This window comes from Macaca fascicularis, chromosome 1 (assembly GCF_037993035.2).
Source record: "Macaca fascicularis isolate 582-1 chromosome 1, T2T-MFA8v1.1".
NCBI lineage: Eukaryota > Metazoa > Chordata > Mammalia > Primates > Cercopithecidae > Macaca > Macaca fascicularis.
In genome coordinates, this window is record NC_088375.1 from 142,315,545 (window position 1) to 142,334,057 (window position 18,513).

At 38.5% G+C, this 18,513-nt stretch overlaps 1 protein-coding gene and 1 pseudogene across 4 annotated transcripts in view; one reads left to right on the forward strand and one right to left on the reverse strand.

The window, feature by feature from the left end:
- Positions 1–18,513, reverse strand: part of BTBD8 (BTB domain containing 8) — a 97,459-nt gene that overhangs the window by 56,446 nt on the left and 22,500 nt on the right. For all 4 annotated transcript variants that reach the window (XM_074001689.1, XM_074001684.1, XM_005542746.4 and 1 more), the window contains exon 4: positions 14,467–14,584. Coding sequence is in view for 2 of the 4 variants with exons in the window: in XM_005542746.4 (XP_005542803.3) it covers positions 14,467–14,584 (118 nt within the window). In the remaining 2 variants the exon portion in view is untranslated. The remainder of the gene's footprint in view (positions 1–14,466; positions 14,585–18,513) is intronic.
- LOC123567924 (glyceraldehyde-3-phosphate dehydrogenase pseudogene) lies at positions 1,951–7,206 on the forward strand (annotated as a pseudogene).

Genomic DNA, 18,513 nt, shown 5'->3' on the forward strand with positions numbered 1-18,513 from the left:
AATAGCTAAATACTGGAAACAACCAATATTCCATCAACAGGAGAATAAATAAACATATTGTGCTATAGCTATACAATCCAATATTATGCAGCAATAAAAATAGAATGAATCACTGACACATGTAATATGCAAGGATGAAGCTCAAAAACATTACACTGAACAAAAGAGGCCAGACACAACAGTATATCTGAGTCCATTTACATGAAATTCTAGGAAAGGAAGAATATCCTACAGTATAGAGAACATAATAATAAGAAAACAAACAACCTGATTTAAAAGTAGGCAAACCAAGAGTAGTACTGTGCGTGTGTAGTCCCAACTACTTGGGAGGCTGAGGCGGGAGGATCCCTCAAGCCCAGGAACTCAAGACCAGCCTGGGTAACATAGCAAGACTCTGTCTCAAAAAAATAAAAAATAAAAAATAAAAAATAAATGGGCAAAAGATATAAACAGAAAACTAACCAAAGAGGCATACAGATGGCAAATAAGCACGTGAAAATCATTTTTTGCTTGTGGCTGGGGTAGGGATAGGTACTGAAGGTAAATGGGCACAAGGGAACTTTTTTTACAAAATACAAAATTCACTGTATTTTGCTTACAGTGGAAGTAAAACAGGTTTATACATTAGTCAAAACTCATTGAACTGGACTTTAAGTCGTGTGCATTTGTTTGTGTATGCATTCTAACTCAATATACTTCACTATAAAAAAGAATGAAAACAAAATTTACTTAAGAAAGAAAATAACAGGCCAAGATAACTTCCCTGGTGAATTCTAATAAATATTTAAGGAAGATATAAAAAAATCAATATTACTCAAACTAAAGCATAAAAAAGAGGAAATACTTCACAGTTCATTTTATAAAGTCAACATAACTTTGAGGCCTAAACCTGACAAGGACATTACAAAAAAGGAAAATTACAGGCCAATCTGTCTCATGAACATAGATGCAAAATTCCTAAACAAAATATTAGTAAACTGAATTCAGCATGAAATAGAATAAAACATCACTACCAAACTGAAATTATTTCAGGAATGTAAGATTATTTTTTCATTCCAAAGTTAAGCAATATAATTTAGTACATTAAAAAAGAATGGAGAAAAATCATGTGATCAACAAAATCGATGCAGGAGAGCATTTGACAAAATTCAACACCAATTTAGGATTTTAAAAATTTAGGCAATTTTGGCCAGGTGCAGTGGCTCATACCTGTAATCCCAGCACTCTAGGGGAGGCTGAGGCAAGCAGATCACATGAGGCCAGGAGTTCGAGACCAGCCTGGCCAACGTGGCAAAACCCTGTCTCTACTAAAAATACAAACATTAGCCATGCCTGGTGGTGCATGTCTGTAATCCCAGCTACTTGGGAGGCTGAGGCGTAAGAATCACTTGAACCTGGGAGGTACAGATAGGAGTGAGCTGAGATCGTGCCATGCACTCCAGTCTAGACAACAGAGTGAGACTCTTATCTCAAAAAAAAAAAAAAAAAAGAAAAAAAATTTTAGACAATTTCAATCAAAATCTCAGAAAGCTATTTTGTAAATACTGACAAAGTGATTCCAAAATTTAGTCATGTGCTACATAACAATGTTTGGGTCAAAAAGACCACACACATATGAAGATGGTCCCATAAGATTACAATGAAGCTGAAAAATTCCTGCCACCTAGGGATATCATAGCTGACAGAAGGTCAAGTGCAAAGCATTACTCACATGTTTGTGGAGGTGCTGGTATAAATAAACCTACTGTGCTGCCAGCTGTGTAAAAGTCTAGCATATACAATTATGTACAGTACATACTTGATAATAAACAACTATGTTACTGGCTTATTATTTTATTGTACTACATTTTATATTGTTACTTTAGAGTACTCCTACTTACATATAAAAAAAAAAAGTTAACTGTGAAATAACCTCAGGCAGGTCTTTCAGGAGGTATTCCAGAAGAAGGCATGTCAGGAGATAACAGCTCCATGTGCGTTACTGCCCCTGAAGACCTTCCAGTGGGACATGATGTGGAGGCAGAAGGGATTGATACTGATGATCCTGACTCTGTGTAGGCCTAGGCTAATGTGTTTGCTTCTGTCTCAATTTTTAACAAAAGTTTAGAAACTTAAAAATATTTTTTAAACAGAAAAAAGCTAATAGGCCAGGTGCAGTGGCTCACGCCTGTAATCCTAGCACTTTGGGAGGCTGAAGCGAGTGGATCACTTGAGATCAGGAGTTCGAGTTAGAGATGGTGAAACCCCATCTCCACTAAAATACAAAAAAATTAGCCAGGCGTCATGGTGCATGCCTGCAATCCCAGCTACTCGGGAGGCTGAGGCAGGCGAATTGCTTGAACCCAGGAGGTGGAGGTTGCAGCGAGCCAAGATAGTGCCATTGCACTCCAGCCTGGGCAATAGAGCGAGACTCCATCTCAAAAAGAAAAGAAAATAGCTTATAGAATAAGGATACAAAGTAAAAAAGCCAGATGTGGTGGCTCACACCTGCAATCCTAGCACTTTGGGAAGTTGAGGCAGGAGGACTATTTGAGCCCAGGCATGTGAAATCAGCCTGGCCAACGCAGGAAGAACTTGTCTCTACAAAAAATACAAAAATTAGATGGGTGTGGTGGCATGCCCCTGTGGTCCCAGTTACTTAAGAGGCTGAGGTGGGAGGATCACTGGAGCTAGAGAGGTCAAGGCTGCAGTTGACCCATGATCACGCCACTGTACTCCAGCCTGGATGACAGAGCAAGACCCTGTCTCAAAGAAAAAAAAGAAAAAAGAAAAAAGAAAAAAATTTGCACAGCTATACATGTTTGTGATTAAGCTAAGTGTGATTACAAAAGAATAAAAAGTTTCAAAAAATTATAAAGTTTATAAAATGAAAAGTTACAATAAGTCAAGTTTAATTATTGAAGATAGTTTTTTAAAATAAATTTCATGTGTATCCTTAGTATTTATAAAGTCTATAGTAGTGTACAGTAATGAACTGAGCCTTCACATTCACCCACCACTCACTCAATGACTCGCCCAAAGCAACTTCCAGTCCTGCAAGTTCTATTCACGGTAAATGATACCCTATGTAGATAGGTGTATCATTTGTCTTTTATACCAGATATATCTTTTAGTGCCAGAAAGTAAGAAAATGCTCAACACACACACACACAGACACACACACACTGAGGGAATAAAAGGGACATAAGAGCTACCTGAAAGAGCTCCCACAGCTAAAGTTGTAACAAATTGAGCAAAAAAAAAAAAAGACAAGCCAAATTAAAAAATAAGTCAAATTATAAGCCAAAGTACAAAATAAGTATCTATGAGTCTACACTGATATATGTAAGTGATTGAATAAATTAATATGTGGAGGAGAAGAGATAAGTTTCTTGTGCAAAAGAATTCCAAATAATTTATGTGGATAATACCCCCGCTTCAAGAGGTAGAACATTACTTCCTATCACTTAAATATGGGACACACACAGTGACTTCCTTCCAGAGAGCACAGTCTGGAAATGGGAGGTGACGAGAGGAGTAACTTACAGTGGAGAAACCAGATGAAAACAAGGTCATCATCAAGGTTAACATAAACAGTGATGTCATGTTGATCACATGTACCTTTAATATGATGTAATGAAAATGGCCCTTTATCTTTGTGGTCTTCCTGTCCCAAACCCATAATCCATGTAATTGTGAGAAAAACGTAAGATAAACTCCATTTAAGGGACATTTCTATAAAATACCTGACCAGTACTCCTCAAACTGGAATGTCATCAAAAAAAAAAAAAAAAAAAAAAGAAAGTCTGAAAAACTGTTACAGCCAAGAGGAGCCTAAGGAGACATGACAGCTAAGTGTAATGTGAGACTGGGGATTGATTCCTCAAATAGAAAAGGACACTAGGTAATAACCAAGGAAATCTGAATATACTACATACTTTAGTTAATAACAATGTATTGATATTGACTCAATTGTAACAAATGTACTATAAGATGTTAATAACGAGGAACTAGGTGTGGGGGTATATGAGAATACCATACTCTCTTAACTTGTCTGTAAATCTGGAACTGTTCTAAAAAATAAGGCCAACTAAGAAAAAATTAGGATTCTGCTTCTACCCATAAGTATAGGACTTCCCTACCTTCCATTTAATAATTAGAAAATTGAACAAAATATGACCATGAAAAAAGGCAGTACAGGACTCTGATCCCCAAGAGAAGAAAAACAAATGAAGTAAGCTCTACAATCACAATGCTTTCTTCCTAGAAGCAGTTTCTAGTCAAGGCACAGGAAGGACAAATGAGCAGAGCCTTGTGGCTGAGTTGAGGAGACAGATATAGGAGCCCCAAGAAGCTGAGTCAGCTGAAATTTGTGGGGTGCAGTAATATAGAAGAGGGAGTCATGAAGAACTCCAGAAATCAGAGTAGATACTCCCTCCCTTGAGCTTTTGTCTGAATATAATTTGAGCGTGCATAAGGTAAAACTACACAAAGCCAGGCAAAGAATAAAAGCCAGGGAGCTATATGGCTGACAGATATTCAAGTTCCTTCCGGCCAGAATTGAATACTTGGGGCACTAAGGAAAGATCCCAGAAGCCTCAGTAGAAAGGCTTTACAACATTTAGAGCAAAGGCTATTCTAGACGCACCCTAACAAAATTCAAAAAGAAGCTTTATAAACGTGAAGTTGATCCACAATAACTTAAATGCCTGCTAAAAAAAACTTCAATAATCTTTTTCAAGAAAAACAATAAAATTCAAACATTCAAAAACATAATATTTATAATGTCTGGCATTTGATCAAAAACATACTAGGTAATGTGAAGAAGCAGTAAATTGTGAACATTAAAAGGGGGAAAAAATCAGTCAATATTATCAGACCCAGAAATGACACAGAAGATGGAGTTAGCAGACAAAGCATTTTAGGGCTGAGTGTGGTGGCTCACACCTGTAATCCCAGCAATTTGGGAGGCTGGGGCAAAAGGATTCCCTGAGGCCAGGAGTTCAAGACCAGCCTGAGCAATAATGCGAGAACCCACATCTACAAAAAAATTTTTAAATTAGCTGAGTATGATGGCAAGTGCCTGTAGTCTCAACTACTCAGGAAGCTGAGGCCAGGGAATCACTTGAGCCCAGGAGTTCAACGTTACAGAAGCTATGACCATATCACTGCACTCAGCCTGGGCAACAGAGAGGGATCCAAAAAAAAAAAAGTACAATGGTAGACTTATTGTACTCAAACATATTAATAACTACATTATTATAAATAGTCAAATACTATTAATGTCTACTCCAATTAAAAGGAGATTATGAGACTGGATAACAAAAGCAAGATACAACTATTTGCTATCTACAAGAAATTAATTTAAAATCCATTTTAAATATAAAGACAAAGTTTAGAAGTAAAAGGATATAAAAAGAATACAATATAAACACTAATCATAAGAAAGCTCGAGTGGTGATATTAACCAAAGTAAACTTCATAACAAGTGACATTACCTGGGGTAAAAAGCAGTATTTCAAAATAAAAAGGATTCAATTCATTATGAAGAAATAACAATCCCAGATGTGTATGTACCAAATAATAGAGCTTCAAAATACATGAAGCAAAAACTGACAGAACTAAGAAGAGAAACAAATTTATAATGATACTTAGAGACTTCTAATTAACAGGATAGATAGACAAAAGTTCAGCTAAGGAAACATAAAACTTGAGCAACACTATCAACCAATTTTCATTTATACAACACTCCACCACAGGACAACAGAACACATACTCTTTTTAACTACATGTGGAACATTCACTAACACAGACCATATTCTGGGCCATCGAACAAGTCTCAATAAATTTAAACAAAACTAAAATAATATAAAATATGTTCTATGACCACAATGGAATTAAACTAGAAATCAATAATGGAGAATTATCTGGAAAATTCCCAAAGAGTTGGAAATTAAACATACTTCTAGACAACCCATGGGTAAAGAAGAAATCAAAAGAAAAATTAGAAAATACATTTATTTGAGTGAAAATACAATATATCAAAATTTGCAGGCTGCAGGAAATGTTTAGCTTTTAAATGCTTATTGTAGAAAAGGAAAAAGGTTTCATATTAATGATCTCGAATTCCACCTTAAGAAAGTATAAACAGCAGCATAAATTAAACCTAAAGTAAGCAAAAGGAAGAGAAAAAGTGACAGAACCTTGCCCTCTCCTTCTTCCGTTCTTGGGCAGCACCAGCCATGTCCCTGAGACATCAGGGTGCCTGGTAATCAGGGCTGCTTTTAACTCTAGCAAAGTAGATACTGTTACCATCAACGACCCCTTCATTGACTTCAACTACATGGTCTACATGTTCTAGTATGATTCCACCCATGGCAAGTTCCATGGCATCATCAAGGCTGAAAACAGGAAGCTTGTCATCAATGGAAACCCCATCACCATCTTCCAGGAGTGAGATCCCACCAAAATCAAACAGGATGATGCTGGTGCTGATTATGTTATGGAGTCCACTGGCATCTTCACTATCATGGAGAAGGCTGGGGCTCACTTAGAGGGTGGAGCCAAAAGGGTTATCGTCTTTGTCCCTTCTGCCGATGCCCCCATGTTTGTGATGGGCATGAACCATGAGAAGTATAAAAACCTCAAGATCATCAGCAATGTCTCCTGTACCACCAACTGCTTAGCTCCCTGGTCAAGGTCATCCATAACAACTCTGGCATCATGGGAGGAATCAGGATCACAGTCCATGCCATCACTGACATCCAGAAGACTGTGGATGGCCCCTCTGGGAAACTGTGGTGTGATGGCTATGGGGCTCTCCAGAACATCATCCCTGCACCAGTAGAGATCTACTGGTGCTGCCAAGGCTGTGGGCAAGGCCATCCCCAAGTCGAACAGGAAGCTCACTGGCGTGGCCTTCCATGTCCCCACCACCACCATGTTAGTTATGAACCTGGCCTGCTTTCTTGAGAAACCAGCTAAATATGATGACGTCAAGGTGGTAAAGCAACATCAGAGGGGGCCCTCAAGGGCATCTGGGGCTACAATGAGCACCAGATTGTCTCCTCCAACTTTAACAGTGACACCCACTCTTCCACCTTCAGTGCTGGGGCTGGCATTGTCCTCAATGACCACTTTATCAAGCTCATTTCCAGGCATGACAATGAATTTGGCTACAGCAACAGGGTGGTGCACCTCATGGTCCACATGGCCTCCAAAGAGTAAGAGCCTCCGGACCACCAGCCCCAGTAAGAGCATGAGACGAAGAGAGAAGCGTTCAGTTGCTGGGGAGTCCCTACCACACTCAGTCCCCCACCACACTGAGAATCTCCCCTCCTCACAGTTTGTACACCAGACCCCCTGAAGAAGGAGGGATCTCAGGGACCCTGACAATCAAATGAATACTTAATGCACTAAGTCGGCTATATAGTTTTTATTTTTCAATAAAAGAGGACAAAGATAGTGACCTCAGAGTATGGTTGAGCCTTTTGGAACAGATTAAAAAAAAAAAATTCTGGCCGGGCGCGGTGGCTCAAGCCTGTAATCCCAGCACTTTGGGAGGCCGAGATGGGCGGATCACGAGGTCAGGAGATCGAGACCATCCTGGCTAACACAGTGAAACCCCGTCTCTACTAAAAAATACAAAAAACTAGCCAGGCGAGGTGGCGGGCGCCTGTAGTCCCAGCTACTCGGGAGGCTGAGGCAGGAGAATGGCGTAAACCTGGGAGGCAGAGCTTGCAGTGAGCTGAGATTCGGCCACTGCACTCCAGCCCGGGCAACAGAGCAAGACTCCCTCTCAAAAAAAAAAAAAAAAAAAAAAAAATTATATGTGCTGCCGATAAAAAATTTTTAGTCTGTAATTCTTTCCTTAAAAATGGAAAGCCAGATTTTAAAAACTTTTTTAAATTATAAAAACAATATGTTTGTAATAAACTTCAATATAGAATTGGATAAAGTGAAAATTTTAAGTTCTCACCCTGTTTCCTTGTTTACTTCAATTCCATGATCTAGAAAAAACCACTTTTAGCAGTTTATTGGATATCTGTCAGGCCTTTTTTCCATGGCAATCTTTTCTATCACACTGTTGAATATTGATATATAACCCATTTAATCCTCAGTACTTCATTCATTTCTTTATGAATCCCAATCTCAGCACCATAATACCTAGCAAACAATAAACGTTTTTTTAACAATTATTTCTTACTTCATCTGACTATGCCTAGTGGTAAAGAAATATAAATATATATATAGCATGTGATGATTTATATGTGTGGTAGTCATGAGAATATACCCCTCTAATCTTTTTTTGTTTTGTTTTGAGACAGAGTCTCACTCTGTCATCCAGGCTGGAGTGCAGTGGCACAATCTCAAGTCACTGCAACCTCTGTCTCCTAGATTCAAGCGATTCTCCTGCCTTAGCCTCCCGAGCAACTGGGACTACAGGCATGTCACCATGCCTGGTTAATTTTTTGTATTTTTGGTAGAGACGGGGTTTCACCAAGTTAGCCAGGATGGTCTCCATCTCGGACCTCGTGATCCACCCACCTCGTGATCCGCCTCCCAAAGTGCTGTGATTACAGGTGTGAGTCACCATGCGCCGGGCCTACCCCTCTAATCTTTGACTGCGTAATGACCGACAGCTTCAGCTACAGCACTCTGAAATTTATTCCACCTGGGTCACAAGGCCATCTTCTCAGAAGCTATTTCCCGACAATGACTGAGCCCAGCAAGGATGATAAGGCAGGGCTAGCCCTAGAAAACAGGTGCTTCTCTGATGGGTGCCTTTGGCATGGGAACTTTAATGGCCTTGCCCAACTTTTCTTAGGACTCCACTGCAGTCTAAGATGCTTCTATCTAACTTCCTTCTCTTTCTCCTTCACTTAGAGTCAAATCAGCATTGCAGTCTAGCAGCTCTGTTTTCTCTGGCTTTCTATGTTCTCTCACATGCATTTAGCCTAATACATTTATTGAAAGTCTAATCCCATCTTTGTGTCTACTCCTCAGAAGACTTGAACACAGCATGTCAGCCATTTCCATTTTAGTAAAATTAGGAGCATCTGAGGCTTAAACAATTACCCTGACCTTAAAACAGAAACTTAGAAAACATTCCTACTTAATTAGGACAGATGCCTCAGGTTAAAAAATAATGCTGTAGATGGTATGGTGTATTAAAAATCTTTGCCAAATTTTTTATTTTCCATCATGCCAAAAACTATTTTCTCCTTTTGATTAAGTTTAATTTCAACTGTTAACGCTGCTTCTGGCTCTATCAAGATGCCCTAATTTCCACCTTGCTGCTGCTTTAGTACACTGCTATTCAATACTTCCCAATGTTAGCTGAACTACATTCACTACTCCAGGCAGAATAATGGCCTGGATTATGCAGAGAAGCTCTAGAGAAGGAAATTTTAGTAGGACTAATTTTTAAAGTATTCTTACTCCAAGAATGTATTTATTTATTTATTTATTTGCTTTAATTCCACATAACTGAGTAAGAGTTAAATCCAGAGTCACGAATCTAAATTTTTGGAGTAATCACTATTGTCCATGTCACTTCTTAGCAAATACTTCAGAGAACATAACTTTGTGAAAGCAAAGTTAACCATCTCTTGAGAATTTTGTGACATCCATTGACTACAGCTTTCATAGGACTGGACTTTTCTGAAGTTAAGTGCCGTGGATACCCTATTATCCAACACAATTTGGAGTAATAGTCGTTTAGTTAATTGAAAAAATGAGGAATTAAAAAAGCTATTTCTGTATACTATAATTTTATTCTATCTAACTTAAGAAGAAATATGCATTTAATTCACACATCTTTTATCATAAGACCCATCTTTTTTTTTTTTTTTAACATGGGTTCACTGATATAAGCGTCATTCTCACAAAAACAATACACATATACACTATGATATCTAGTTTGATTTTAATTTTTTTTGAGACAGGGTCTTGTTCTGTTCCCAAAGCTGGAATGCAATGGCACTCACTGGCTCATTGCAACCTCAAACCCCTAGGCTCAAATGATCTTCCCACCTCAGCCACCCAATTAGCAGAGACTACATGGTGCACACCACCATGCCCAGCTAAATTTTTTTGTAGAGATGGGGTTTTGCTTTGTTGCTTAGGCTGGTCTCAAACTCCCTGGTTCAAGTGCTCCTCTCATCTCAGCCTCCTAGAGTGCTGGGATAACAGGTGTGAGCCACTGCACCTGGCCACAACAGCAATTTTTAAACTGCCTTTCCCTTATTTAATCCTTATTTAATCCTCCCAAAGCACTCACCCGAGTTTTCACTGGAACAATAACTTTTCTCTTTCATATTTTATGTATCACTGACTTATATTCATTGTCATCAAAAAAATAAATTCAAATGGCATAAGCAGGTTTGGGAACAAACCCAAGTGACTCTTGAAAGGCATTTTAGACTTGCAGGTCCCTGTGGCATTACTTGTCTCTGCTTTTTTGTTGCCTCATACAAAAACAGGCCACTTAACCACATTTAGGCCACAGTTTGCCCCCTGATATAAGGCAAGCTAGAACAGGCAACATATGTGCCAGTCTTACAGATATCTATTACATACTTATAGCAACTAACATTTACTTTTGAAAGCTTACAATGTGCCAGGTACTATGCTAAGTGCTTCATGTGCATTATATGATTCAATCTTCACAGCTATCCCATGCTATAATTTCTACTACTATTTCTTTTACAGATAAAGATATTGAAACTTGGAGAGATTAAGTAACTTCCCAACAATTAATAAGTGGTGGAATTTTCAAAATAAGTGGTGGAATCATAATCTAAATACAAAAAGACCAACTTCTTAATTACTAAATCATACCACTTCTGAAAAAACTTTTAGCTTTTTCAAGGACATACAGAACAATGATCTTAGGACACAGTGCCAATTTACTAAACATTCAGAGAGATATTAAAGGAAGATTTGACATCTTACCAAATGAATGAATGTCTAATGGTATATTATCAGGCACTGATAAGAAAGGTATTCTGGAAGATATACCAGATTTTGAGTGTCACAAAGCTAAAGTTAGAAATGACGGGGCCAGGCACAGTGGCTCACACATATAATACTAGCACTTTGGGAGGCTGAGGCGGGTGGATCACTTGAGGTCAGGAGTTTGAGACCAGCCTGGCCAACATGGTGAAATCCTGTCTCTACTAAAAAATACAAAAATTAGCCAAGGTTGGTGGAGTGTGCCTGTAATCCCAGCTACTTGGGAGGGTGAGACATAAGAATCGCTTGAACCCAGGGGGCGGAGGTTGCAGTGAGCCGAGATTAGGCCACTGCACTCCAGCCTGGGCAAAAGAGCAAAACTTTGTCTTAGGGAAAAAAAAAAAGAATGACTGCTCTTTTTCAATGAGGCAGCATAAGAGAATTTTAATTACGGAACACAGAAGTGCAACAAATTATCTTAAAAATGTAACATTAAACTTATTTCATAAAACATTAAAATAATAAATTACACTACAAAATGGGAAGTCAGCAGCCAGGTGCGGTGGCTCACGCCTGTAATGCCAGCACTTTGGGGGCCGAGGCAGGCAGATCACAAGGTCAGGAAATCAAGACCATCCTGGCAAACACAGTGAAACCCCGTCTCTACCAAAAAATACAAAAAATTAGCCGGGCGTGGTGGCGGGCTCCTGTAGTCCCAGGTACTTGGGAGGCTGAGGCAGGAGAATGGTGTAAACCCAGGAGGTGGAGCTTGCAGTGACCAGAGATCACGCCACTGCACTCCAGCCTGGGCAACAGAGCGAGACTCTATCTTTAAAAAAAAAAAAAAAAAGGGAAGTCAGCAATGCAGTGACTCAGGCAGATACTTAGAAGTAGACTGAAGGTGACAGGAATAAATACAAGCAGAGAGAAATGTACAATATCCAGATGGTATTCATATGGTAATTGAGAGCATCTGGGGCAGGAAGATAATGTTACAGAGGTCCACAACAAGGGGTAATGTGCAGTAGTATCCCAGGATACAATATTCAGAAAAGTAGTAACATAACTAACTAATGGAATCCATGAAGGCTAATCAGGTAGTAAGCCCATTGAGTGCTCAGTAACAACTGTAATTTAATTCTCACAATCACATTATGAGATGGAGACTGTTATAACCCCCATCTCTGATAAGGATGCTGAAACGCAGAATGAATGGTTAAATGACTTACCCAAATTCACACAGCTAATAATGGTGGACATGAAATTAAAACCCATGCAGATTGTCCCTAGAGTCTACACACTCTTAACCACTCTGTTACAAATGATTTCTTTGGCTTAGTTGTGCCACCACAAGCAAGTGACTGGCATCAGACTGTCTTTCAGCATACAAAGTGTTCCAGGAATTGGGCTGAGGATCATGGTAAAGAATGGACAGAGCAGCTGGAGAGACTACCTTGGAAGAACTGTTACCGAGGAAGTAACTTGACCATGAGAGAAAGATTAGCTTAATAGAAGACCATAACAATTTGGGCACATTAAACTAGCAAACTAAGGTTTTAAAAATGTTGATACCTAAACTGAATAAAATTCCAGTCATAAATCCTGGTCCTTTGTAAGTACTTGTATTGATCTTTTAATATATAAGTATGTATAATTAAAAAATTAAAGCAGCCATATTACAAAAGGATTTTTAGCCACACCACTAGAAGAATGCTGACAATGATCATCTAGAACAAGTAACTGAGAAAGTTCCAATGTTGGGCTTTAGATGAATATGTATTCTCTGAACTACTGACACAATATCCCTTAAACTGCATAATAAAATTAGTATGTACTATAAACAGAAAGATGTTTGAGTCTGGACTAGGAAGGTAACCTTATAATTTAGAATTTGCTATTCTAACTTACATACGGGCAAGAAAAAAGTAGGAAAACTTATTGTCTTTCTAGTTAATGTGAATTTTTTTTTTTATTGCTAGGTGAACAAAATAAACCAGAAATTGAGCAAGAGCTGTCCTGGAATACAAACCTACTATTCTAGGTCCAGCTCCTAAAACACAGTCCTGTTAGTTCATTGTCAGGCAGTACACAGGGAGAGGCCAAATATAGGCACTGTTTGAGGACATATTGCAAATGGTCACAGGGTCCTGCCTTCCCTGTATGACGGCAATAGCTTTAGGGCTCTGTAACTTTGGTAGGATGCCCACACGGTCTCATGAAAAACCTGGACACAAAATAAAATTAATTTTTAAAATAAAATTGTGTTGGTCAGAAAAAAAAATGAAAACAAGATGGAGAGACACACAACCACACCCACACCATGATTTAGGAAATATACCCAGGAGATGGAAAATATAATGATCAATCTAGATTATATTCTGAATTTTGCAATATTTAATGCAGATTTCACAAGAATTAGAAAAATGCGTATATGTATATTTACAAAGTACATATTCCCATAGAGAAAAGTTAAATTTTGAATAGTAAATAGTCTAGTTCAGACTAGCAATCCTTGGGTTGTATTGCTGTCAACTGGCAAAACCAGTGTGATTTCTAAGAGTACAAATATTACCACTATTTGGCTTGCTGGATTACAGTAACCTAAACCCACTGCTAATTTCATTAAGGGCTGTGCACCCCTGAACCTAGAAGATTACCACTTGCCACTGCAAATACTCTGGTTCTTCCTCTTCAGAAGCACCAGAATAACTTCTTATCAACATTCTATTTGAAACACAAAGAGAAGGAGGAAGAACTGTCTGGGTTCCTAAGTTTTCTGGTTCAGATTCTAGTCTATAGTGAGACCCAGCTGTACTTCTTTCCCTTGAGTTCCAAAAGATAATATGTATTTCTTATTAAATTTTTTTCTGCTTTTAAGCAGATTTTAGTTACTTGCAATCAAAGAGCCTGACTAAAACAGGCAACCGGCTTTAATTTGAAATCTAAATGCCTGGAATGTTTAAGCAACCCAATTCTGAAGCAGAACAATGGTTTTTAAAAAGTACATTGAAATATTAAACCTCCTAATCAATGCTATTCATGAGCATCATCTATTTTGAAACACGGAATCTGAGCCAAAATGCATTCAGAGAAAATACATGTCATTCATGTAGAAATAATACTTCTCAATACTATAATGCCTATAAAATTAAAAACTGCATTTAACTACATTTTCTGTGACAGTGGCTTTCAAATCTATTTTAGGCAGCAGAACATTTTCTTCTAATAAAATCTTAGGTTCATGCCCAAACATAGATGAGATCTGCTCTGGCAGAAACATATACATGCACATGTCTGGGTGGGCCCACGTGTGCATGTGTGAAAACCGGCAGAAAACCTTGCCTGATGGTCAACCTCTTCCCCTGTTCGACTCCCCCCTGAGGAATCACAGTGGAACCCCTTTGGCCTTCATGGAACCCCTGTGGCCTGTGTGAAAATCAAAGCTTGAAAACCACCGTGCTGGAAAGAGACAGCTGCCCTTCCACACTCTACAGTCACAACCAAGACAGCAAATTAGTCGTGTCTATTTACCTGTGAGCTTTAAAACGTTTTCCATCAACAAAAATATCAATATCTGGGCAACAAGGTTTCACATAAAGCTTCAATAAATCTTCTCCTAATTCAGATGCAGGCTCCAAGTCATAATTATCTTTAAAAAAGAAAAACAAGACTAAAAAATAGTTTAATATTACAAACATCCAAAAATTGTTTTCTATTATTATCAAGAGGTTTCCCACATAATTATCTCAATTAGTTGGAATATGTAAGTAGTAAATTAAAAATAAAACAAAAAGGTTAAATCATCTAGACTTTCTCCTTTGAAATATATTTCTACTTACATGTAAATATAGATAGAGTCATGCATTGCTTAATAACAGTCATGCATCCCTTAATGACAGTTCTGAGAAATATGTTGTTAGCTGATTTCATTCCTGTGTGAACATCACAGAGTGTATTTACACAAACCTAGACGATATAGCCTATTACACACATAGGCCATATGGTATAGCCCACTGCTCCTAGGCTATAAACCTGCACCGCATGTTACTGCAATGAATAGTGTTGGCAACTGTAACACAATGGTAAGTAGTTGTGTATGTAAGCATAGAAAAGGTACAGTAAAAATCCGGTATCATAATCTTATAAAACCTTTGTCATATATGTGGTCCATTGTTGACCAAAATGTCATTATGCAGCACATGACTGTATACTTTTAAATATACATATTTAAATATAGGTAGTATTATCACAGAATTATACACCAAAAATGAAGCCTCTTCATGAACATCTTTTTCTAATTTTTAATTAGAATTAATTACTTCTTAATTAGAATTTAGAAAAATTTCTAATCTCTATGTTTCTTCTTGTGGGTCTCTAGGTTACTATGACCTGTGTTATCAGGCTAACAACAATATTGGATTATCTTTAAAAATTTTTATTTTATTTTTTAGAGACAGAGTCTTGCTCTGTCACTCAGGCTGGAGTGCAGTGGCATGAACATAGCTTACTATAGCTTCAAAATCCTGGGCTCAAGCAATTCAATCCTCCCACCCTAGCCTCACAAGTAGCTGGGACTACAGGTATACGCCACCATACTCAGCTAATTTTATGTTTTATAGATACAGAGTCTCCTTATGTTGCCCAGGCTGGTCACAAACTTGGGTACCTTTTGAAATCAGATCATTCTACAGTAAACTACGGTCCTTAATCACCATCATTCCCTGAACAGACTATGACCAATTTGAAATATTATTGAACTCTCTATCTTGCCTAAATTTTTATTTGATTAATTTTGATCAGTTTGGTTTGTAGGAGCCCCTATAAAGGAGCACACTTTTTTTTTTTTTTTTTTTTTTTTTTTGAGACGGAGTCTCGCTCTGTCACCCAGGCTGGAGTGCAGTGGCGCGATCTTAGCTCACTGAAAGCTTTGCCTCCTGGGTTCACGCCATTCTCCTGCCTCAGCCTCCCAAGTAGCTGGGACTACAGGCACGTGCCACCACGCCAGGCTAATTTTTTTTTGTATTTTTAGTAGAGATGCGGTTTCACCGTGTTAGCCAGGATGGTCTCAATCTCCTGACCTCGTGATCCACCCGCCTCAGCCTCCCAAAGTGCTGGGATTAAAGGCGTGAGCCACCGCGCCTGGCAGTACACTTTTGTCTTTTGGTATTAGCCTCCTGATAGTCATAATAGTAGCATCCCTGGCATACCATATCCTCTCAGGAGTCTTAAATATTTGTATGCTGCCATCCATCGTGCATTAAATGGTCTTAATCATTTAACTGACCTGACATGGAGACCAGTAGGTTCTACTCTGAGACCAAACGAGTCCATTATGATGGTATCAAGAGACTGGCATCAATGCCCAAGGTTTTGGTCGATCTCACAATCAAGAGACTAATCCAAAGGCAGAAATTGTTAACTTAAATTTGAACTAAGGCTGCTTCCATACTTTGAGTTCCTACTTAAGGAACTGCAACCTTAGTATGTAAACAAACTAAAACCTAACCTAACTTAGGAGTGTTTATTTTTGGTAATAGATAGCTAGATCCCAGCCAATTATAAGAAGCCGAGCTTTGCCCAATCACAAGCAGCCAACTGATCTGACCATGTCCAAATAAGGCAAACACTTAGCTATAACCAATCAAGTCATTTCTGTACTTTACTTCCATGTTCTGTTTATACATACTCACTGGCCAGTTGTAGAGCAGAGTTCTCTGAACCTCTTCTGGTTCTGAGTGCTGCATGATTCATGAATTGTTCTTTGTTCAAATAAACTCAGGTTTATTTTATCTAACGTTTTTCTTTTAACAACTGTTTATCGTAACTTTGCTTGTCAACAAACTTTGGCCAGTAGATCTGGTGAAGATCAGTCACTGGTGACAGAGTCCCACAAGTTGAATTTGGGACAGGTTACATTTGAGATATTTAAGATATATTTTGGCTGGGCACAGTGGCTCATGCCTATAATCCCAGCACTTTAGGAGGCTGAGGTGGGTGGATTGCCTGAGCTCAGGAGTTCAAGACCAGCCTGGGCAGCGCAGGGAAACCTCATCTCTACTAAAATTACAAAATATTAGCCAGACGTGGTGGTCACCCCTGTGGGCCCAGTTACTCGAGAGGCTGAGGTGGGAGGATCACTTGGGCCTGGGAGGTAGAGGTTGCAGTGAGCTGAGATCATGACGCTGTACTCTTGCTTGGGTGACAGAGTGAGACCCCATCTCATTAAAAACAATAAAGATTTAAAAAATAAAAAAATAAGGTTGACTTTAACAGATATGTTTAGTCAGTGACTGGATATGAAGCTCAAAAAAATTACAGAATACCATTTATTTAAGGGGCAGAAAGATGATAGATCAGTAAAAAAGACTGAGAATTGGCCAAGAAAGAAAATCAGGAAAGCATGGTGTCACAGAAAACAGAAGTTTCAAGGAGGGCAGCATTAACAGTATGAAAGGTTGCAAAAAGGTTTATAAGATGTAGACAAAAAAAATGTCTGCTAAGCTGGCAACTAGGAGGTTACTGGTGAACGTGGGGATTTTCCATGGAGTGATGGAGAAAAGAGTCAAAAGGCAGAGGCTCTTTTCACTTAAACTCGTAACTTATTTAGTCACTTTAAAGGGTTGCCATAGAGCCACAGCAGAGCTCTAGACTAGAGTAAGAAAACTGGATTTCAAATATCAGCTCTGTCAATTGCTGTGTGTGACCTCAGGAAAGTCTCTTATGCTCTCTGAGTCTTAGAGTCCTATCTGGGTCTTATTGATAAAATCAGTCTGTAACACTTCCTAGGGTTTTATCAGACGAAATTAAATAAAGCATATGAATGATTTACCTCAAGGCCTAGAATGTCTATTCATTCACTCATAAATAGATATGTTGACTGTAATATAACAGGAATCTAACCAGGATAAATCAGATGAGTAATTGTTGCTTTACACACCAGTAATAAGATCCTTTAGCCCAACAAATGTTTTCAAATACAATCAATTCTGCTCTAACACTTGTTTTGAAAAAATGAGTTTGATCCAATACAATTCATGTATTAGGGAACATTTTGAGCATAACATAAATTTTGCATTTGCTTAGGTGCAAAATTCAGATGAGAAACACTAAGTTAATGCAGAAAGCTGCACTCGGTTGAACTGAGCCATGCACACACACACGCACACCTAAATACCAGATACCTCAGTTTACTGCATGTGTTATAAGACACACCCATCTACATTTGGTTTTATAAATTCCCATCTGACTTCAGATAACCAACTATTGGGAGACACTTTTCTATGAATATTTTTATGTTTCATCATGGTCTGATCTGTCTGAGCAGAGCACCAGTAAACTTGGTTAAAGGATGATTAAACAGCAAACATGCCTTGGAAACTAGAGATATGTATTACTTCAGAAACATTGAGAAACCTTCCTCCTCTGAAGTCATTTCCTTATATTACAGGGTAAGGAAACTACCTTCTCCTCCCCTCCCAAAGATTTACCTTCCAAAGAAAGGTCTTTCTGTCTCTAGAGAAGAGAATGGGAAGATCTGCCAGCAACCTGTGAAAGCTTAAAGTTTCCTAATTTTGGTGT